Source organism: Gopherus flavomarginatus, chromosome 8, assembly GCF_025201925.1.
Source record: "Gopherus flavomarginatus isolate rGopFla2 chromosome 8, rGopFla2.mat.asm, whole genome shotgun sequence".
NCBI classification, from domain to species: domain Eukaryota; kingdom Metazoa; phylum Chordata; order Testudines; family Testudinidae; genus Gopherus; species Gopherus flavomarginatus.
The window spans coordinates 103,324,548-103,347,467 of NC_066624.1; the positions used below are offsets into that span (position 1 = coordinate 103,324,548).

The window sequence follows — 22,920 nt, forward strand, 5'->3', positions numbered from 1 at the left end:
AAACTTTCTCTTTACTTTTTAGTAGTTTGCATTTAATACAATACTGTATTGTATATGCTTTTTTTTGGTCTCTACTGATGCCTGATTACGTACTTCCAGTTCCAAATGAGATGTATAGTTGACCAGTCAGTTTGTAATTCTGAGGTTCTGCTATATGACAGCAAAAGCTAGAATGCTTCGCTCTTTATCTTGGGCCTTCTTTATGGTCTTTTCTCGTTCACCAGAAAGTGGGTGATACAGATGACTGATTTAGACAAATACTCTGTCTTCAGACAGCATAGCTCTTAGTACTGGAAAAATGTATGTGCCAAACCAAATAGGAAAGTGGTCTGCAAAGCTTTTTTTTTTTTTTTTTTTTTTTTTCTTCCTCCTTTAACTACTCCATATGCAGAGGAATAAAGATAGACATTAAATATGTTACCTGCATACTCAAAGTACTTTAATACTTTTTGGCAGAATCTAAAATATAGTCGTGCATTAGCAATAATTGCAACAGGTGGTTTGTGGGGTTGGGAAAGGAGAATGCAATTACATGGTGGTTCAGGAAGACACTGTAACCAGCCCACAGAGTTGGTAGTTTGGTCAATGAGGGGGCTGTGAGTTTGGTCTGGCTGGCTACTTGTGGTGTCTCAAAATTCTAGTGGCCTGGAGGGGTGATTGTAACCATGATTTGGAAGTGCTCATCCCTGCCCTTATTTGTGTCTATGTAATATCTATTCCAAAATAATTTTACAGTAATATCCCTTAAGCTGTTTATGAAGAATATTGATTCACTTTATTCCAGGCAGCCTTCCAATTTTCTCAAAACAAGACAAAAACACTAATTATACTTTGAAAATGTAAAAAGAAATCCTTTTACTTTCCAAATACAAACCACGATGGTATCCTTACATGCACATGTGGAGTGAATGTGCATATAGAATTAATGTGTGCACAGTTCCAGCATACGCTCCTAGCCCTTGTTCTGCCAGAAGAGGAAACATACGCCGCTGTTTTAGTGTGATTGTTCTAAAATAGTGACTTGCCCATTGGCCTTCTTGCAGCCAACACGCTCTTTTAGAAAACAAGCACATGGACTATTTTAAGATTTTACTTCATAAACATCATTTGCTTTTTTATTTTGAAAAATTATTTTGGGTCTGCTAAGACTTGCTGAATTGTTTAATATTGTAATCTAAAATTAAATAGTTTTTTAAAAAATGCATACCCTTTTCAGCAGCCTAATGTTACAGAACTAGGCCACAGTCTGCACTACAAAACTTAACAGGCCTAACCATGGAGCTTAGGCTGATTTGGACACAGTCATGTTTATTACTTGTTTTGTATATGTGGACAGAAAACATGTTCTGAACATGAGACCTAAATTTTAACACTGGTAGATACCTAGGTTTGTAACATGATTCCCCTGTATCTCTCTCTCCTGACCATACTGGTGGTAATAAAAATAAAAAAAAAAACACAACACTTTTTGTAATATGATTTAACTATAAATTTGTTAGACAACCATAATTTTGGTAGTGTAGACTGGAGTCTTGTTCTTGTCTTGGTTGACTAGGAACAAAAACAGTGAAGGGGAAAATATTGCCAGCCTGTCATTTCTTCATTGGTTGTATGACAAACTCTTCCAGAAACGATTGGCTTGTATCCTTCTGTTAATAAGTACAACTTTTTTTTTTCTTGACAGTTTTCTGATAATATATTTTTCCGCCATCCTTTTGGGACATCAGAATTGCTGCATCATCTCTTGTCGTAAGAGACAGAAATACATTCTATAAAATGGCTTTTGACATTGAAGAATGGGAGAGAGGGAGACATGGATATAATAAATGCAGTTGTGTCGTGTATGAAGAAATATATAAAATTTTATTTCTGCTAATGAATAGATTTACAGTAATTGTATATTAATACATGGGTTTATTAACATAGTAATAGAAACAATTGTGGGTTATTTTCCTTTTCTTGCCTCATTTAGTTTTGTTTTAATAATCGGTGGAATAGGGATGCTAATGTAAACAATAAAGAAAATATAGATGCTATATAGTCAGTAGAGCAAAGGACTGACTGAGTCATGGGGTCTCTCTCCGCCAAAGACCTGTTTTGATATCTTTGGCAAGTTGTTTAACTATGTGCACCTTATTTCCCCCATCTGTAAGAATCCCCATTTTACCTACTTTAGACCTTTGAAATACTCAGATTGAACAGTTATATAATTTCAGAGTTTCATTCCTGCTCATTTGTTATTAACACCATATACAGAAGATGGTTTTAATTTAAATCTCAAATTAAAATCTTATTTATGATCTAGTTGAGCAGTTAATAGGTCTGAGTGTACCCACGTAGAACTTAAAATATCCAAATCTACATTGCCTTCCTATGGGTCAAATAGAGAATTTTTTTTAATGTCTGCAGAATCTAAGTTGTTTTTAAAAAAAAATACAAAAAACAAAAGAAAAACTAGCCTTTGTAGAGATAAAGAACCTTCTAAACATGAATAGAGTGTAAATCAGTGTAGCATTTTACTAAAACTGCAATGGAGAGTTCCATGGCTATGTTGCTATTTGTAGAATTTCCAAAGCTGCAGCAGAGAAGGCTGATCACAATCATATTGCTATTTCAGAATTTTGTGGACTGCAGTGAAACTGAAAAGAATTGTCACTTTCAGTCTGCTGCTTCTTGAGAAAACTGAACAGTGGCAGTTTTCAACACACACAAAAAAGGGGGCAGAATAGTGGAAATGTGCTCCTTGCAGCAGCTGGAAAGCTGAGAGAGATATAGGATAGCAGAAACTTTCTAACCAACTCTCACAGCAGCCAGGAGGCTTTGAGGTGGAAGAGAGGAGGTCTGAGTAGAAAGAGAACGAACGTACATTCTCCCTTAAGGTAACCATGGGGAATTTAAGATGGAGGGGTTATCAGACACATTAATTAATGACTGACACCAAGCACAATGGAGGGACAGTACCCTGACAGGTATCCCAGCTCATTACCTTCAGAACATTTGGGATGGGGACTGTTGACTTAATTGAGTGTTGCATGTGGACATAGGAGCTCCTATCTTTCAAATTAGTCTTTCCCTAGCAGAAGACAAAACCTAGCTTTTACCTTTTAGATAGAAGAACTTCAAAGCCTTGTGCGTCAGTGATTGGAGATGGATAAATGTGTATGTGGGTTGGCAAGACCACTGATGAGAATTTGGGAAATGTTTCAGTAGCAAATTACTGTACAGATTCAGTGTGTAGACCTGGAAGTGATTACTTAGCACAACTGCATATCTTCCAAGTTTACTATTTTTATACAAATTGAAACTGTAAAGCATAGTCATCTGTGAGGTTAAGCTATTTATAACTTACAGGTGAGTGTTTTAATTATTGGGGGTAATGTAGTAGGGAATGAAGAGAATTGTTTAATTGTGTTTCAAGCATAAGTGTGCAAATCATTTTTAATGGAAAAATTAATCCACTTTATTTTTTTTGCAAATCACTATATGCATACTGTTATAAGTTTGCAACAAGTATGAATAACATCTGTGTTGCTAGTAATTTTACCATTTGAGGGATTTAATCCATATTAAAAATGTGGATTTTCCCCAGAACTTCCTTTGACATAAGACTTTGGGTTTGCCACCCCCCCCCACCCTCCTTGGTAAAATGCAGTAATTTGTATGTCCTGCCCCAATTTCATGTCAGAAGTGCTCAGATACTGTGTCAGTTGGGGTTATATAAGAGTCTATATAAAGCTGCTCTATCAGTTCTAATTTGTGAGGTTTATATTTTTCATTCTAATATGTTTTAATGTTTTACATTTATTTAGGTCTCTCCTGTACGAATCTATGCTTAAACTGGTTTCTGTTGTAAGTTTACCAAAAGATTAAGAAGATGCCTCCAAGACCATCATCTGGTGAACTATGGGGCATCCATTTGATGCCACCAAGGATCCTTGTAGAATGTCTTCTACCTAATGGAATGATAGTGACTCTAGAATGCCTCCGTGAGGCCACACTACTGACTATCAAGCATGAACTCTTTAAAGAAGCAAGAAAATACCCTCTTTATCAGCTCCTTCAAGATGAATCTTCTTACATTTTCGTAAGTGTTACACAAGAAGCAGAAAGGGAAGAATTTTTTGATGAAACACGACGACTTTGCGACCTGCGGCTCTTTCAGCCTTTTTTAAAAGTAATTGAACCAGTAGGCAACAGAGAAGAAAAGATTCTTAATCGGGAAATTGGTAAGATGTTCTGTGTTTTAAAGCTTCCTGATTTACCTAGTTAACTAACTTAATCAGTTTGTCCTCTTCAAAATACTGAAAGAGGAGTTGAAATAAGCATGGGATTCTCATCGATTGCAATTTGCTGCCATCTTGCAAAAACTGCAGCTGTCTAACAGAGATTAAGGGTGGTGTTATGAGCTATATAGCAAAGACAGCGATCACAATATAACCAGCACTCCTTTATTGTGTTGTGCAAATAAAAAGTTGGGATTTTAACTGCTGCAATTCTCATTTTGGAGAGCGAGTAGCAGGGGGCGTTGAACTAAGATACGCAACTTCAGCTATGCTATTCGTGTAGCTGAAGTAGAAATATCTTAGTTCGACTTACCTGGCCGTACTCATGGCAACGAGTTGACTGCTGCAGCTCCCCCGTCGACTCCGCTTCCTCCTCCTGCTGAGGTGGAGTACGGGCGTCGATTCGCGGATTGATTTATCGCGTCCAGACGAGATGATCCCCAATGCATCGAACGCTACCCGCCAATCCAGCAGGTAGTGTAGGCGTACCCAAAGTGTCAAAATATGAAACAGATATTTCCTACTGTGGGGTGGAGAAGGGGCTTGAAAAATCTACTAACTATGTTGAATGTGAAGTTGTCCCTAAGAAGTCATCAACTTTTGCAGACTCAAAACTTTTGTTTAAAAGGAAAAGTAGGTTGCCGTTAAGGCTAGAAGATAAATTTCCAGCCATGAACCAAGTATAAGTCAGTCAGATGCAATGTCTTTGTTTTTGCCTGGTTAATATGCAGTTTTTGTACTGGTATAATTATCTTTGTTGGGATGTTAATATTTTTAAGTGAAATAGTTATATCAGTACAATCCCTAGCGTGGACACAGTTATCAATGTCCCTTGTATCAGAATGGTTTCTTCACCTTCCTGTATGGGTATAAGCCATACCAATATAACTCTGATGCACCTGTGGGATTGTACTGTTTTATCACGCTCAGTAAGTGAAAGCAATACAACTTTTGTGTGTAGACACAGATTTAGTTGCTTTGGAAAATTTCATCATGGTTCCTTTCTTTTGCTTTCCATGGTAATTTTGCCATATGGTCCCAAGCGTGAGCAGTGACATCCTTGTGCTGAATGCCAAGGAAGAGCACACTGTAACTGGATACTGATTGCATTTGATTTATTACCTTACAGTCAGAAACAATTTGAGATCTTCAGTGAAACAGTAATGATTGAAGAGCTAACGGATGTTAGGGTTGTACTTTGTATTTCGGAATAGGTAAAACAGTACCGCTTTTCTGTGTAAACAAGCCTGTAGGCCAGTGGTTCTCAACTTCTGTACTGCTGACCCCTTTCACATAGCAAGCTTCTGAATGCGCCCCCCCCCACCTTTATAAATTAAAAACACTTCTATATATTTAACACCATTATAAATGCTGGAGGCAAAGCGGGGTTTTGGGTAGAGGCTGACAGCTTGTGACGACCCCCCCCCCCGGAATAACCTCGCGACCCTCTGAGGGGTCCCGACCCCCAGTTTGAGAATCTCTGCTGTAGGCTACTCAAAGCATTCCCAATATGCAGCAGATTAATAGGGAACCCTGTAAGCAACAGTGAAGCTGACCAAGAATCTGGTTGATTTCACATTGTTGCTTATGACTTTTTTCTAGGTGGCAGCACAGAGGTAGGCACTGGAGGTGTACACTAGGGAGGAGGACCCCAAATGGAGGCTGGGAAAGGGTTGATCAATGCAGACAATCGCTATTTTTGCAGCAGTTAGGAGAATCAGGGTGCAGTGCCAAGAAAGAATGCTTCCATCCAGTGTGTTTGGGGAATTCACAGTTTAGGCACTTGATAGCTGATGGTTACAAAAGATGAGTCCCTGGGTGTAGGGTCTGTGGACAGCACCCTGTTAGGAATCCAGAACCTTCCGCTTCATCCTAAAGTGAGTCTGGGGGAAAGAGTAAATGGTAATTTTCCCAGGTTCTGCCCACATGTAATAGCATTATAAAATTAAACTCATTGTAACTACTTTTGAGTTCTTAAAGATTAGAGACTGATTAGAGATTTAAAAAAAAATAAATTCTGAAGCACTTAAATTCTGATGCAGTCACTGGGGAAAAATACTAATGTGGCAAGTAGTTGTGATCTGGTCTAAGTCTACTCTGCTCTTTCCTAGCAGATTGTTCAAAGTGGGTGAGAGGGCCTTGGGTTCTCAACAAAGCATTGTCTCTGGCTTCATATCTTTGGTGCTGTTTGTTTAGTTTGCTGGCTGTTAGGGCTTGAAAGGTGTATAAAGGGGTGAGTATGAGTAGGTAGAGTGAGTTTGTGGGTGTGGAAGGAAGGGGAAAGTGGAGGAAACAAGACAGTGGATAAAAAATCATGATTTTAAAATATCAAGTAATATTTTCTCATTCAAATCAGATTTTTTTTATTTATATGTTGCTAATTTTTTCTCTCCCTATTTTATATTCTTATATGGCTAAAGTGGATATTTTCTACTTGTTTCTTTAATTAGTTTCCTGCATGTTAGTGGAATTTCAGATTAGTAGAGGTTTTTTTTTCTGCTAAGAAGTTTCACACTTAAAATGAAAAAGACAAGTCCAGGATTTCATTAACATCCATACTGTGTGTCTTAAGAGCCTAACTTTTAGGTTCCCGCTTCTGAAAATTTTGACTTGAGTGATTTTTGTGTGTGTGTGTGTTTGTTTTAAATAAAGTTTGCAATAACTTTGTTTAATGTATTGAAATAATTTTCTTTAACACTGAAGCAGTTTTTGTTTTGAAATGACTGTTTTTAATAAAATACAATTTTAGCCCCCAGTGCCACAAACACTTATGCATGCACTTAGCTTTTAGCAAATGAGTAATCCTGTTGAAGTTAGTGACACTATTCCTGTGAGCATAGTTATGTACCTGCTTACATGTTTACAAGATCAGAGCCTTAATTTTTGATATTTTTTCTTTTGCCTATATATAGCAATTTTGTAAAATTCAAATAAGCTAGTTCATTATAAATGGTAATATAATGTGTTAACACGGAGTGTCTACTTGGTTTTACATAGCCTCAATGTGATTTAAGTCAGTTGTTTAAAAATATTTAAATAATTATTTTAAATAGTCTTGGGTTGTTGGTTTTTTGTTTTTTGTTAAAGCATGCTTAGAAAAGAAGTCTTCACAGAGAGAATGAGATGGGGAGAGAAGGGGGCAGAACTTTTTCAAACCTGGGTGGAAATGTTTGATTTAATAATGCAAATTATGGTAGTATGCTTTTGTATTTATCTATCCTGCACTGATCACCAATGTGTTTTACAATTATAACCAAACTAGTTGGCTCACCCCTTCTTTTCTTTTATAATGTTCTGTGAATTTTCTCACTACTTGGTCGATTTGATTGACTAAGAACTGTTTGGAATAATCACTATAGCAAACCAGTTTTGTATAAATGCTTTCTTCTTATGATGTTCCAGTGTATCTGTCTGAAAAACTAGATAACTATATTTTGTAAAATAAAATCTTGTAGATAAAACATAGTGATAAAAATCTTCACTTTTTACATTGAGTTTGCAATTTTACTGCTCACTTGAATGTGGCACTACAGTAAATATTCATGCTAAAAATAAGTTTTATGAGCCAATCTTAAAGCCTCTAACAGATGCATCTTAAATTCATTGTAATAGGGACATCTCAAGTGAGAGAACTTATTTTTTTCCCCCAGGGTGCTCCAAAATGTTACTTAAGATAAACTAGGTGGTTAATATAGACCAGTGGTTGTCAAATTTTTGTATTAGTGACCCCTTTCACAATGTGAGCCCCTGAGTGTGACCCCCGCCCATAAATTAAAAACACTTTCTTTATATTTAACACTATTATAAATGCTGGAGGCAAAGTGGGGTTTGGGGATAGAAACTGACAGCTTACGACCTCCACATAATAACCTCCAGTTTGAGAACCCCTATAGACTGTTTTCCAAGTTCAGGAAAGTTGAAAAATACAGTAGTAGTCCTGAATAGATGCTATTAATCACTTATCAGTACAATCTGAGCAGAGGCATCATTTGCTATGAGGTGGGGGGCAGTTGGTTTGGCCCTCTGCCCAGACTTGCCATAGCTCCTCACCAACTAGCACTGTGGTGTCTCCCCTGCGCCTGTGGGGGCATTGGGTCAGGCTGGAGCTCCTACTGACCGCATTGTCAGCACTGCTCCTCGGGTGGCAGCCTGGGCCAAAGCTGAGTCTGAAGCAAACCAGGCTCAATACCTGCCCTCGGCTAGCCGTCAGTGAAGACACCCTCTCCCCCACCCCTACTCCTCCCTCCCCCCAGCCTCTCGGATGGGAGTGGCCGAATAACCCCTCACAAGCAACTGTGGCCTCAGCAGGAGGCGGGAATGGGGATGCTGATACAACTTTGCATGCCTCCTCGATCCCCATAGCATGTTTCTGAAGTGACGCTCAGAATCGGAGGGTTCCATCCTATAAACATTTACTTCTGTGGATAGTCCAGCTGAGGTAAATGGGACTATGTGCTTGAGTAAGAATGTGCAGGATTGGTCCCGTGCTGAATCTTCCAGAGCTAAGTTAAGTGCCTAATGTGACAGTCAAAGCTTAAATCTTGTAGCTATTCTAGAATATTGAAAAGTTGACGTGCAGTAAAGTAGATCTGGAAGTATAGAAGGAAGCTGATGAGGGCTCTGAACACTTTGTGTGAAACCCAGTCAAGGTTTGGGGAGAGTCCTGTAACAGCAACTCCTCCGCCTAATTTAAGGAGCTTCATTAACTGATTTCAGAGGAAGGGTATGTCTACATCTACAATTTTGCAGCGCTGGTTATTACAGCTGTATCAGTACAGCTGTATAGGGCCAGCGCTGCAGAGTGGCCACACTTACAGCAACCAGCGCTGCAAGTGGTGTTAGATGTGGCCACACTGCAGCGCTGTTGGGCAGCTTGCAGGGGGGTTCGGGGAACGCGAGAGCAAACCGCGGGGAAGGAGACCTGCTTGCAGGGGGGTTTGGGGAACGCGAGAGCAAACCGCGGGCAAGCAGGTCTCCTTCCCCGCGGTTTGCTCCGGTGTTCCCCGAACCCCCCCGCAAGCAGGTCTCCTTCCCCGCGGTTTGCTCTCGCGTTCCTCGAACCCCCCCCGCAAGCAGGTCTCCTTCCCCGCGGTTTGCAGGGGGGTTCGGGGAACGCGAGAGCACACCGCGGGGAAGGAGACCTGCTTGCGGGGGGCGTTCGGGGAACGCGAGAGCACACCGCGGGGAAGGAGACCTGCTTCCCCGCGGTTTGCTCTCGCGTTCCCCGAACCCCCCTGCAAACCGCGGGGAAGGAGACCTGCTTGCAGGGGGGTTCAGGGAACGCGAGAGCACACCGCGGGGAAGGAGACCTGCTTGCGGGGGGGTTGGGGGAACGCGAGAGCACACCGCGGGGAAGGAGACCTGCTTGCGGGGGGGTTCGGGGAACGCGAGAGCAAACCGCGGGGAAGGAGACCTGCTTGATTACCAGAGAGGCTTCCTCAGGTATGCTGGGATACCTGCTTATTCCACGGAGGTCAAGAAAAACGCTGGTGAGTGTCTACACCTGATGACCAGCGCTGGATCACCAGCGCTGGATCCTCTACACCCGAGGTTCGACCGGGTGTACGGCCAGCGCTGCAAACAGGGAGTTGCAGCGCTGGTAATGCCCTGCAGATGTGTACACCTCCTAAGTTGCAGCGCTGTAACCCCCTCACCAGCGCTGCAACTTTGTGGTGTAGACAAGTCTCGTTAGTCCTGTTCCTGTCGAGGATGTTGGTTGTGATGAGGGCAGGGGGAGGTATCCAATGGTGACCCAGAAACTCCCCAGGTTACTTCAGTGAGCATATGCTGTTCTAACCCTTTCATGTGCTTTCATCTGGTGCAGTGCTGCCAGATTTACCAGGTACACTCTTACAGTATAAGGATGATTTCATTGTACAGCATAGCTGCAGGAATGGAGGACTAGTGGCTAATATAAAATGTGAACAAATATTTTGAATTGCTTTTATAAGCTGCTTAAATACAAGATGTTTGTTCTGTCAGCAATAGAAAAATAGTATTTCTATGAAAAATGTACTACGATATATTTATTAGTCACTGACTTTAAATATTTTTTCAATATCTTAGGTTTTGCCATTGGCATGCCTGTCTGTGAATTTGATATGGTTAAGGATCCAGAAGTACAGGACTTCAGAAGAAATATTCTTAATGTATGTAAAGAAGCAGTGGATCTTCGAGATGTGAATGCACCCCATAGTAGAGCACTGTATGTCTGTCCGCCAAATGTTGAATCTTCACCTGAACTGCCCAAGCACATATACAGTAAACTAGATAAAGGTAAAACAAATGTTTGCTATGACTTAATGGTACTTATTTCTATTAACAAAAATTTCAGTTAGTACAATTTATGATGGCAAACAGATGAATCATTATTTATGTAGTATATTTAATACACTGTAGCAACATCTTACAACTTGGTTACACACTTTTGTCTTCAGTCAGGATAACCTGTTTAGTAGGAGTTGAACTCAAAAGAAATGCCACATTTGATCAAGCACATAGAATATAGAACACTGAACTAGGAAAACTTTTACAGCTTGAGTTATCCAGTTATTGCACTGATTAATGCAACTGTTTCAGTGATTATGTGACAGGGTGGACTAGGGTGGACTGATTTGCCAGCTGCTATTAGCATTTTTGTCTGAGTTCAGAAGTGTCTCTAATAATATTTAGAACATATAGAATTAAATGATCCTGGAAACATAAACTATCTTTTTAGTCCTTAATTACAGAATAGTCATATTGTCAGTGGAATAAGATTGGCTGAATAAATACTAGTTGTTTAGAAATAGTTCTGTAGTTAAATGACCGTTTGAATGTACATGTGGTTGGACAGTAAGACCAGAATGGCTTTTTCAGAAATCAGTGTAAGTACAGTCCTCTGAGCACTTTTGCAGAAGGTTCTCTGCACTTTGGGCTGTGAATTGTGCCTGCATGTTCTTTCAGTAAGGATTATGACAAGCAATTCTGAGTCTGACCAGTTTCTTTAGAAGACTATTTATAGGCAATAATAGAATCTGATGTTATTTCACATTATTCCAGGGCAAATAATAGTGGTGATATGGGTAATAGTGTCCCCGAACAATGACAAGCAGAAATATACCTTAAAAATCAACCATGACTGTGTTCCTGAGCAAGTTATTGCTGAAGCAATCAGGAAAAAAACACGAAGTATGTTGCTGTCATCTGAACAACTAAAACTCTGCGTTTTAGAATACCAGGGCAAGTATATTTTAAAAGTGTGCGGCTGTGATGAATACTTGCTAGAAAAATATCCTCTGAGCCAGTATAAGGTGAGTTACTTGTTGTAAATTAATGGATTTATTTAAAAATACACTAGAAGAATTAAAATTGGGAGGGCAGTAAGGGAATAATGTATTAAGATTCTGTGAGTGACTTAAGTTTCATTTCTTGAACTAATTCAGAAGTCAGAAAATGAAAATTCATATTAGCCAACTAACTCAAATTTTTGTGCAATTGACTTTACTGTGTACAGTTAATTGCCATATAAATAAAAATGCAGTGGAAGTGCTCAGCTTTGGCCAATCCAGGCTCCCATTGAAGTCAGTGGGAATTTTTTCTGATTAAGTAAAGGCCAATGCTGAGCACTTTTGGAAACACACCCCTAAATTTCTGAGAGAGAATGCTAAATTACAAAATGGACTTTACTACTGTAAATGACATTTTTATTTAGAAATAGATATTCTAACTCCTATTTGCTTTGTGGTTATTGAAATAACAATATGGAGAATCCCTCCACTGCAGAAATTATAGGTAAGTCGTTCTTAATTTTTCTTTTGTCCCTAGGTTTCTCTCTTTTTCTCCCAGCCTTGTTGTTTTTTGTCTTAAGTAATAGCTATCACTTTGACAGGGAACCACTGGATGGAAGAGTGGGTGAGCTGCTCCCTCTGGAGCAGACATCAGTGTTACTCAATAGACCTGGTGACTGAGACTGACCTGAGTTGTGTTGCTTTCTCTTTAGAGACTGTACCATTATTGTAACACGACACCTCCAGCTCTTTACTGCTAGCTGGAAACATGGAATTCAGATAGGATGTCCTACTGCTGCAGACATTATTATTTTTTTCCTTAAAATATGTATATCATGCTGCCTGCTTGGTCATGTGCAATAAGCTAGTTAAAAACATTGTTTTCAGTTACAACACCGATGTAAAGGATGTTATAAAGATAACTGCTACAAGAGCTTATTAAATGTAATTTTCTTAGCCTTCTGGATTTTATATGCGCTTTCCTTTAATATTTTTAAGTGTTGATTACAAAGAAAATACAGCAAATCAGTCTTTTTTTCCTCCCCTTTTTTTTCTTCCAACTATTGCAGTACATAAGAAGTTGTATAATGCTTGGCCGAATGCCCAACTTGATGCTGATGGCTAAGGAAAGCCTTTATACCCAGCTGCCACTGGATACCTTTACAATGCCATCTTATTCCAGGCGGATCTCCACAGCTACACCATACATGAATGGCGAAGCTTCAGCCAAATCTCTCTGGGTCATAAACAGTGCTCTCAGGATAAGAATTCTTTGTGCCACCTATGTAAATGTAAACATTCGAGACATTGACAAGGTAAGTGAAATTCTGAATGCATGGATGTTAAATTATTGCCTAGAATCAGAATAAAAACACTGAGCCACTCTCAGTTCAATAGGCCTCTCTAACCAAATTAGGGAATCAATTCGTCAACAGTATATGTTGATACCAGCTACTAGTGTTAATTAGGGGCCTAATTCACACTTAAGTCAGTGGAAGGACTCCCACTGACCAGTGAGTATTGGAGAGGACCTTGGCGCGTACAGAGCATACAGACAACTAGCAAAGTTTTTATATTTTCAAAGCAAATTTTCTAACTAAAAGTACATGATAGATCAGGGCTGGGCAAACTACAGGCTGTTCTAAGCCGGCCCTTGAGCTCCTGCTCCCAGAAGCAGAGGCATGACTCCCTTCGGCTCCTACACGGTCCAGTGGCGCCCTCCAGTGCTCCAATGGGAGCTGCAGGGGTGGTACCTGCGGATGGGACAGCATGCAGAGCCACCTGGCTGCACCTCAGCATAGGAGCCATAGGAGGGACCTGCTGCTGCTGCTGGGAGCCACTTGAGGTAAGTATCGCCTGGAGCCTGCACCCCTGAGCCTCTTCCCCATGCCCCTACCCCAGCCCTAATCCCCCTCCTGCCCTCTGAACCTCTCAATCCCAGCCTGGAGCACCCTCTTGAACCCTAAAACTCCCCACCCTGGAGCCTGCAGCCCCAGCCAGAGTCCCCGCACCCTGAAATTCTCTTTTCTGGCCCCACCCCAGAGCCCACACCCCCAAACAGAGCCCTCATCTACTCCCGTACCCCAACCCCAATTTTGTGAGCATTCATAAGAACATAAGAATGGCCATACTGGGTCAGACCAAAGGTCCATCTAGCCCAGTATCCTGTTTACTGACAGTGGCTAATGCTAGGTGCCCCAGAGGGAGTGAACCTAACAGGTAATGATCAAGTGATCTCTCTCCTGCTATCCATCTCCAAACTCTGACAAACAAAGGCTAGGGACACCGTTCCTTACCCATCCTGGCTAATAGTCATTAATGGACTTAACCTCCATGAATTTATCCAGTTCTCTTCTAAACGCTGTTATAGTCCTAGCCTTCACAACCTCCTCAGGCAAGGAGTTCCACAAGTTGACTGTGCGCTGTGTGAAGAAGAACTTCCTTTTATTTTGTTTTAAACCAGCTGCCCATTAATTTCATTTGGTGGCCCCTAGTTCTTGTAATATGGCAATAAGTAAATAACTTTTCCTTACCTACTTTCTCCACATCACTCATGATTTTATATACCTCTATCATATCCTCTCTTAGTCTCCTCTTTTCCAAACTGAAAAGTCCTAGCCTCTTTAATCTCTCCTCATATGGGACCTGTTCCAAACCCCTGATCATTTTAGTTGCCCTTCTCTGAACCTTTTCTAGTGCCAGTACATCTTTTTCGAGATGAGGAGACCACATCCGTATTCAAGATGTGGGTGTATCATCGATTTTATATAAGGGCAATAATATATTCTCCGTCTTATTCTCTATCCCCTCTTTAGTGATTCCTAACATCCTGTTTGCTTTTTTGACTGCCTCTGCACACTGCGTGAACATCTTCAGAGAACTATCCATGATGACTCCAAGATCTTTTTCCTGATTTATTGTAGCTAAATTAGCCTCCATCATATTGTATGTATAGTTGGAGTTATTTTTTCCAATGTGAATTACTTTACATTTATCCACATTAAATTTCATTTGCCATTTTGTTGCCCAATCACTTAGTTTTGTGAGATCTTTCTGAAGTTCTTCACAGTATGCTTTGGTCTTAACTATCTTGAGCAGTTTAGTATCATCTGCAAACTTTGCCACCTCAATTTTTACCCCTTTCTCCAGATCATTTATGAATAAGTTGAATAGGATTGGTCCTAGGACTGACCCTTGGGGAGCACCACTGGTTACCCTTCTCCATTCTGGGAATTTATCATTTATTCCTACTCTTTATTCCCTATCTTTCAGCTATTTCTCAGTCCATGAAAGGACCTTCCCTTTTATCCCATGACAATTTAATTTACATAAGAGCCTTTGGTGAGGGACCTTGTCAAAGGCTTTCTGGAAATCTAAGTACACTATGTCCACTGGATCCCCCTTGTCCACCTTCAAAGAACTCTAATAGGTTAGTAAGACACGATTTCCCTTTACAGAAACCATGTTGACCTTTGCCCAACACTTTGTTCTTCTATGTGTCTGACAATTTTTTTCTTTACTATTGTTTCAACTAATTTGCCTGGTACTGACGTTAGACTTATCGGTCTGTAATTGCCAGGATACCTCTAGAGTCCGTTTTTAATATTGGCGTAACATTAGCTATCTTCCAGTCATTGGATACAGAAGCCGATTTAAAGGACAGGTTACAAACCATAGTTAATAGTTCCGCAACTTCACATTTGAGTTCTTTCAGAACTCTTGGGTGAATGCCATCTAGTCCCAGTGACTTGTTAATATTGAGTTTATCAGTTAATTCCAAAACCACCTCTAGTGACACTTCAATCTGTGACAGTTCCTCAGATTTGTCACCTACAAAAGAAAAGCCGGGTCACATTTGGGAATTTCTCTAACATTCTCAGCTGTGAAGACTGAAACATAGAATCCATTTAGTTTCTCCGCAATGACTTTATCGTCTTTAAGCGCTCCTTTTTGTATCTCGATCATCCAGGGGTCCCACTGGTTGTTTAGCAGGCTTCCTGCTTCTGATGTACTTAAAAAACATTTTATTACCTTTTGAATTCTTCAAACTCCTCTTTGGCTTATCTTATTACATTTTTACACTTAATTTTGCAGTGTTCATGCTTCTTTCTATTTACCTCACTAGGATTTGACTTCCACTTTTTTAAAGATGCCTTTTTATCTCTCACTGCTTCTTTTACGTGGTTGTTAAGCCACGGTGGCTGTTTTACTGTGTTTCTTAATTTGGGGTATACATTTAAGTTGGGCCTATATTATAGTGTCTTTAAAAAGTGTCCATGCAGCTTGCAGGGATTTCACTTTAGTCACTGTACCTTTTTAGTTTCTGTTTAACTAACCCCCTCATTTTTGCATAGTTCCCCTTTTTGAAATTAAATGCCACAGTGTTGGGCTGTTGAGATGTTCTTCCCACTACAGGGATGTTAAATGTTGTTGTTGTTATATTATGGTCACTGTTTTGCAAGTGGTCCTGTTATAGTTACCTCTTGGACCAGCTCCCGCGCTCCACTCAGGACTAAATCGAGAGTTGTCTCTCCCTTTGTGGGTTCCCGTACCAGCTGCTCCAAGAAGCAGTCATTTAAAGTATCGAGAAATTTTGTCTCTGCATTTCGTCCTGAGGTGACATGTTCCCAGTCAATATGAGGATAATTGAAATCTCCCACTATTATTGAGTTCTTAATTTTGATAGCCTCTCTATTTTCCCTTAGCATTTCATCATCACTATCACTGTCACTGTCCTGGTCAGGTGGTCCCTAATGTTATATTCGTAATAGAGTATGAAATTACTATCCATCGAGATTCTGTGGAACATGTGGATTCACTTAAGATTTTTACTTCGTTTGATTCTACATTTTCTTTCACATATAGTGCCACTCCCACCCCTGCACGACCTGTTCTGTCCTTCCGATATATTTGTACCTCGGAACGATTGTGTACCATTGATTTGTCCTCAGTCCACCAGGCTCCTGTGATGTCTATTATATCAATATCCTCCTTTATCACAAGGCACTCTAGTTCACTCATCTTATTATTTAGACTTCTAGCATTTGTGTAAAACACTTGTCACTGTTTGTTTGTCTGCCCTTTTCCGATGTGTCCGATTCTTTATTGATTGTTTTTCATCTGATCTGGCCCTTACATTATCCTCTTCCATCCTCTGCTCCTGACTTCAACCCAGAGACTCTCTATTAATAGACTCTCCTGTAAGAGAAGTCTCTGTCTGATTCACATGCTCCTCTGCGGCAGTCGGCTTTCCGCCGTCTCCTAGTTTAAGAACTGCTCTGCAACCTTTTTAATGTTAAGTGCCAGCAGTCTGGCTCCACTTTGGTTTAGGTGGAGCCCATCTCTCCTGTATAGGCTCCCCCCCATCCCAAAAGTTTCCCCAGTGCCTAAAGAATCTGAACCCCTCCTCTCTATACCATCATCTCATCCACACATTGAGACTCTGAAGCTCTGCCTGCCTATCTGGCCCTGCTTGTGGAACTGGGAGCATTTCTGAGAATGCCACCATAGAGGTCCTGGATTTCAGTCTCTTCCCTAGCAGCCTAAATTTGGCCTCCGGGACGTCTATCCTACCTTTCCTTTTGTCATTGGTACCTACATGTACCACGACCACCAGCTCCTCTCCAGCACTACACATAAGTCTATCCAGATGCTACGAGATCCGCAACCTTTGCACCAGGCAGGCAAGTCACCATACGGTTCTCTCAGTCATCACACACCCAACTATCTATGTTTCTAATGATCAAATCTCCCATTACTAACACCTGCCTTTTCCTGGTGCCTGGAGTTCCCTCACCCGGAGAGGTAACCTCAGTGCGAGAGGATAACCTAACACCATCTGGAAGGAGGGTCCAAACTATGGAAAGGTTTCCCTCTCCTCTCATTGACTGTCTGCTTCCCTGGGCCTTTCATCCTCCTCAACAGTGCAGGCAGGGGCTGTCTGACCGGAGGTGGGACAATTCTACAGTGTCCTGGAAAGCCTCATCAGCATACCTCTCTGCCTCCCTTAGCTCTTCCAGCTCTGCTACCCTGGCCTTCAAAGCCCGTACGTGGTCTCTGAGGGCTAGGAGCTCCTTGCACCAAATGGACACACATGCCACCTGCCCACAGGGCAGGTAATCATACATGCTGCACTCAGCACAATAATTTGGACACTTCTTCCTCCCCCCCCACCCCCCCCACCCCCGCTGCTGGGCTTCTGCCTGCATTGTCTCCTGCAGCTACCTAGTTAATGAAAGGGCTTTGTTTAAATCAAGAAGTTTTGAATGTAGTTTAGTTTACAGGTTTTAAAGAACAGCAAGTGAACCTTGCCCCCTTCCCACTCCCCTTCCAAACTCCCTTGCGAAACTCCCTGTTAGCAGCCCCTGGTCACAAAGCTCCCTGGTTGCTTGCACACTGCTTTATAAAGCCCTGGCCTTCTTGATAGTTCCGCGCACTGACTAAGGCTCTGCCAATTAACAGAGGCTTCTAGCTTTCAAACCCTACTTTGAAGCTCACAGCTTCCAACTGCCAGCCACAGCACACAGTTCTTCAAACAACCAAACAAACAGACAAACACACACACAGCACACAGCAAGTAACCTCAAACACAAACACACACTACAGACAGCCACTTACCGCAAGGGTGCTGTAGTTGCTCCTCCTTCACCTGGAGAACTCCCTTGCGAAACTTCCCTGTTAGCAGCCCCTGTTCGCAAAGCCAACATGGTCCGCCATACAATTTCTATTCCCAGATGTGGCCTCGGGCCATAAAGTTTACCCACCCCTGTGGTAGACTATCAAATAAGGAAAAAATCATGGTTAAGCTGCAATGTATTTGAAAAGTCCACATAAACGCCTCTTTAAGAAACAAAACAAAACTGAAAGTATCTTCCGGAAGTTGAAAGTGGTGTGCACACACGCTGCTCTCAATGCCACCTTTAAATTCAGGCCTATGCTTTCAAACTTAGCTGCCTGAAATACCTAAATCTTCCTTTAGGTATCCTAATACATTACCTGATTTTTCAGAGTTTTTTAGCACCCTCAGCTGACATTGATTTCAGTGGGTACTAGGAATTACATGACATATTAGAAAATTAGGCCACTTGTTTTAGACACCCAAATCTGAGAATTTTGGTCTTAGTCATTTAATAAGAAGCATCATAAAACTTCTAAAATTTTCCCTTTTTACATACTACTGTAGCTTAGTCTGTGAAACCCAAAGCATTGAGGTTCTGAGTTGAATGCTTAGTAATTTGTAGTATCAGGTCTTAATTTGGTGATTTATCTAAAATAAACCTGGGGAGAAGCAGGAAAAACTAAGTAAGGATGTTTCTTGTGTATCTTAAAACAACAAATTCTATGCTTTAAGAGCCATTACTGTAAGAACTGGGACAAGTTTGAACAGTTCTGTGGACGAGTTTACTACCCTTACTTGAAAGAGAAAAAACAAGGGGGATAATTGTATTCAGCATAAACTGTTACCACTCTAGCTCTTTTGTGTGCTTGGAAGTTGCCCAGTTTATCCTTCCATCCCCATGGCTTGCCCTGGTAATCAAGGATAAATTCCAGTTATGTTACTACTTAAAGTTATTATTTGAAATGTAGTCATAACTAACTTTGAAATGGTGATGCAGAGATAGTAAACTAAAATTTTCTTCCAGAAGCACAGTAGGAGTACTTTACAGTATGTGAACTCATTTATGCCATATAGCTTTTTCTCAAATTGATAGAAATTAAAGTGTGACACATGGTTTTAATCAGCATCTAACAGTGTTGGTATTTACAGTAAAACCTTTGTTCAGACTAGGGTCTAGTATTCAAATAAATTCAGGTGCTAATGCTTAAACACGTTATTTTCAGATCTATGTCCGAACTGGTATCTACCATGGAGGAGAACCATTATGTGACAATGTGAATACTCAAAGGGTACCTTGTTCCAATCCCAGGTAAATAATGTTACTGTAACAATTCAGGGAAATCTGATTTCCAAAGTTTTCTAAAGCAGAAATAGATTCTGTCAGTACCACTTTTTACCATCAAGCAGGGTCCTTGGCTGGGGAGTATCATTAAGATAGTAGGCCCCACCGAGGGAGAAAGCAGCCTTATTTTCTAAAAGGAGGTACTGAAAATCATTTATCATAAATGAAAAACGTTCTTATTTAGCATGTGTATAGCTGTCTAAGAAATCACTGGAGTTTTCCTTTTAAATTGATCACTCATTTCCATTTACAAATTTGTTTAATTGGATTAGGCTTTGCAGATCTTCATTTTGTCTTGTAAAATGTTATGTAAAAGCAGCAACCTTTTACTCAACAGGTCTGTTCTCTACGTGTATTCAGTTTTGTCTGTGACCCAAAAATTTGCACCATTTCCGCTTTTTGTTTTACAATACAGAACCAGCATAGCTACTGGAAATTGAGCTGGATTCTGTTCTGGCTTGTGACTTGTTAGCAAAGCTCCAATTGCAAGTTCAAATTCTGTTTGTAACATGCAGCAGTTCTTTTCAGAGGGTTACACAAGTGTTTGCCCTGCAGAATCTATCACTATGACAAAAAGACAAACATAGCTTGACTTTCAGATCCCAAGGTGTGTTTGCAGAGCTGGCTGCTTAACACATTGTTTTCTACCACTTTGTTCTGTTGATCTCCAACTAGAATCTGGGTACATGACTGGGGTTCCTAGGCAATATCATAATACAAACAATCTGTTTGGGCAATTGTTTTTCAGTGAGTGAGGCATAATAAACAGGGAACCTCACAATGCAGTTTAATAGAATCGCTTTTCTCAAAATAAAACTACACTTTTGCCAGGAGTCTCAAACACAATGTGGCCCGCGAAGTTATGTCCTGTGGCCTACCATAGGCACCCACTCCACCAGCAGCCAAGATCCCCTCACCCCCCACCTCCCTCATCCTTCCCTCCTGAGTGCGCTGCGTCCCCGCTCCTCTGCCTACTTCACAGCTGTTTGGTGGTACTTAGGACTTTCCAGGGGAGAGGGGTTAGGAGCAGGGATGCGGCATGCTCGGGAGGAGGGGGAGAAGAGGCAGGGCCGGGGCAGAGATTTGGGGAAGGGGTTGGAATAGGGGCAGGGACTTTGGGGAAGGGGGTTGGAATGGGGTGGGGAACGGGTGGGAAGAGGCAGGGCAGGGGCGGGCCTCATGGACTAGATGAACAGTCTGAGGTATGAAGTTCAGCATGTATGATTCTGTGCTGTGAGTAGTTGGGAAGAATGTTTGTAAAAAGTGGCAATGTATTTTGTAAGAATAGTTAATATAAAAAGTTTCTGCCATTACAGCTATGTTGATTGACTGTTAGTGTAGATCATCGTCAGTGTTATTGACCACATAAGGAATAGTTACAGGTGTTTATATTTTATTAAAACCCTTTTTGCATTAGTTTTTAAAGTTAATAAATTGACTTTTAATAGCATAGGATATAGTGTGTGTGTGTGTAATTTTATATATATAATATATATGGTATATTTCATGTTTTACTATACTTCTGTATCGTCGTATGAAAAGGTTTCAGTGTTGTGGCCCTTGCGCCAACGTACTAGTCCTCATGTGGCCCTCGTGGTGGTTTGAGTTTGAGATCCCTGCTTTAAGTGGAAACTTTTTTCACTATCAACATGTTGGATTGTGATTAATCGATGGCCACCAACCCAACACAAGCCACTAGGGAGGGGGAAATGGTGTTAGGGCTTCAGGGCAACTGGAAGTCTGGAATTAGGATGCCCCTGAAATATGGCAGGACAGGGAATAGAAAGAGCTTTACAAAATATAGGAATAGATACTGTTAGAGAAAAGAGTTTTGTAAGTGAGAAGAGAAAAGTGTATAAATAAAAATAAGGAAAAGGTAGAATTGACATACAGTGTGGCCCATGTAAAGAAGAGCTACTAGGCAAAGAGAAGATCAGAGAGCAATTCACTAGAATAGAAATTAATTGATTTGAAAACCTAAATAGATTAAACTATTTTCATTTGTGTCTAAAAACGAAATGTGGAATTTCAAATAGTGGTGATGTAAATACAAAATGTGCGTGGTACAAATGTATGCCAGTGAATTTAAAACAAAAGGTCTTAATCTCTAAAAAGTACTTTGCAATTTCTTCAATACTCGCTCTCTGGCTCTAATGATATTTGTGGGGCCTCAGTATCTGTCTGGATCAGACCCAGAGTGTTTTCAAAAATAATTCCAAATTCACATTTTCTGTCTGATTGACCTTGCATGTCTTTAGAAGAGTTTTAGTTGGTACTTAAATTGTGTTTGCAAACAGTACTGCTCTCCAAGAGAATGAATAGATATTCTGTTAGGCCTGTTAATTATATAATATATGGCTATTGAAAAATAATTTCTCTCTCTCAATTGCTGCTGTTCAGTTTATCTGCAGTGTTAATATAGTGAGTGTATCGATGTTTGGGAAGGAAGTCTCTTTAGGGAAAGAATGATGAAAGGTGTTAGTCCAGAACATTCATATTCATTAAAAAAGTTTTTCCATTGTCTTCAGCCACTGCCGCTTCTCCAAAGCTCCAAGGTAGCCATTTTCCCCCTGTATTGTAATTTCAGGGAAAGGAACTTTCAGAAAAAGTTGTCCCTCCATATCCCTAGCAGCCAACAACAGGGATTGCGGCTGTATCAGGGGTTCTGAGTTGTGTAGTTCTGTAGTGACTGCAGATGAATCCACTTAAAGGGAATCTTTTCAACCATGCTCTACTTTAGCTCCCTACTCTGTGAGAGGCTGGGCACACTTTTGTTTTTCCATCCCTAAGAAGATCATGTGGATGGAAATGAAGGTGGCTTATACTGACAGCCGCTGCCTCTGAAGTTTAACTCATCATAAGCTTCATGACGGGCCACCCTTTTCTCTTGGTGGAGGATTAGATCACTTGATATAGCTCATTTGCATTCCAGAATCTGCATCCGTATCCCTTTTGCATTAGCCTCTTGCAGGGGAGCTTCATCCACCCAAGACAAGAAACCAAACATAGCAGCACTATACTGGGTTCATGAGGACCAGAAAGTGAATTGACTATAAACAGACTGGTCTAGTTTCTTTATCCATGCTGAGTAAACAATACAAATGGTTTTAAAAAAAAAAAAAATCTAATGTGACCTGCATATTGTTAATAGGAAAATGGATGATCTTGTTAGCCTTGGTTCAACTCTCCCATTCACCAAAAGAGCTATTGAGGTGGAAATTCACCAAGCTCTGATCTCTCTGTTGCTGAGTTCCCCCTCTCAGACCATCACTTGGTCTTTTCCAATATCGGTTATTGGCACACTCCCCCTGTCACTTGACCTTTCCGTGTTTTGAATGGAAAGAATCTATTAGAATTATTTTGAGGGGGTCAACAAGCATCTGAGCAAGGGTGATCCAGTGCATATAG

The 22,920-nt window shown here is 40.7% G+C and overlaps 1 protein-coding gene across 5 annotated transcripts in view; it reads left to right on the top strand.

Annotated features, from left to right (window-relative positions):
* PIK3CA (phosphatidylinositol-4,5-bisphosphate 3-kinase catalytic subunit alpha) overlaps positions 1–22,920 on the top strand; it is a 73,658-nt gene that overhangs the window by 21,043 nt on the left and 29,695 nt on the right. For 4 of the 5 annotated variants that reach the window (XM_050965825.1, XM_050965822.1, XM_050965821.1 and 1 more), the window contains 5 exons: positions 3,810–4,226; positions 10,350–10,559; positions 11,325–11,575; positions 12,622–12,867; positions 19,394–19,479. In XM_050965825.1, the coding sequence (XP_050821782.1) occupies positions 3,875–4,226; positions 10,350–10,559; positions 11,325–11,575; positions 12,622–12,867; positions 19,394–19,479 (1,145 nt within the window). In that variant the 5' untranslated portion in view covers positions 3,810–3,874. Of the gene's footprint in view, positions 1–2,617; positions 2,880–3,809; positions 4,227–10,349; positions 10,560–11,324; positions 11,576–12,621; positions 12,868–19,393; positions 19,480–22,920 lie in introns of those variants that run through there. The other variant, XM_050965823.1, reaches the window with a different exon arrangement.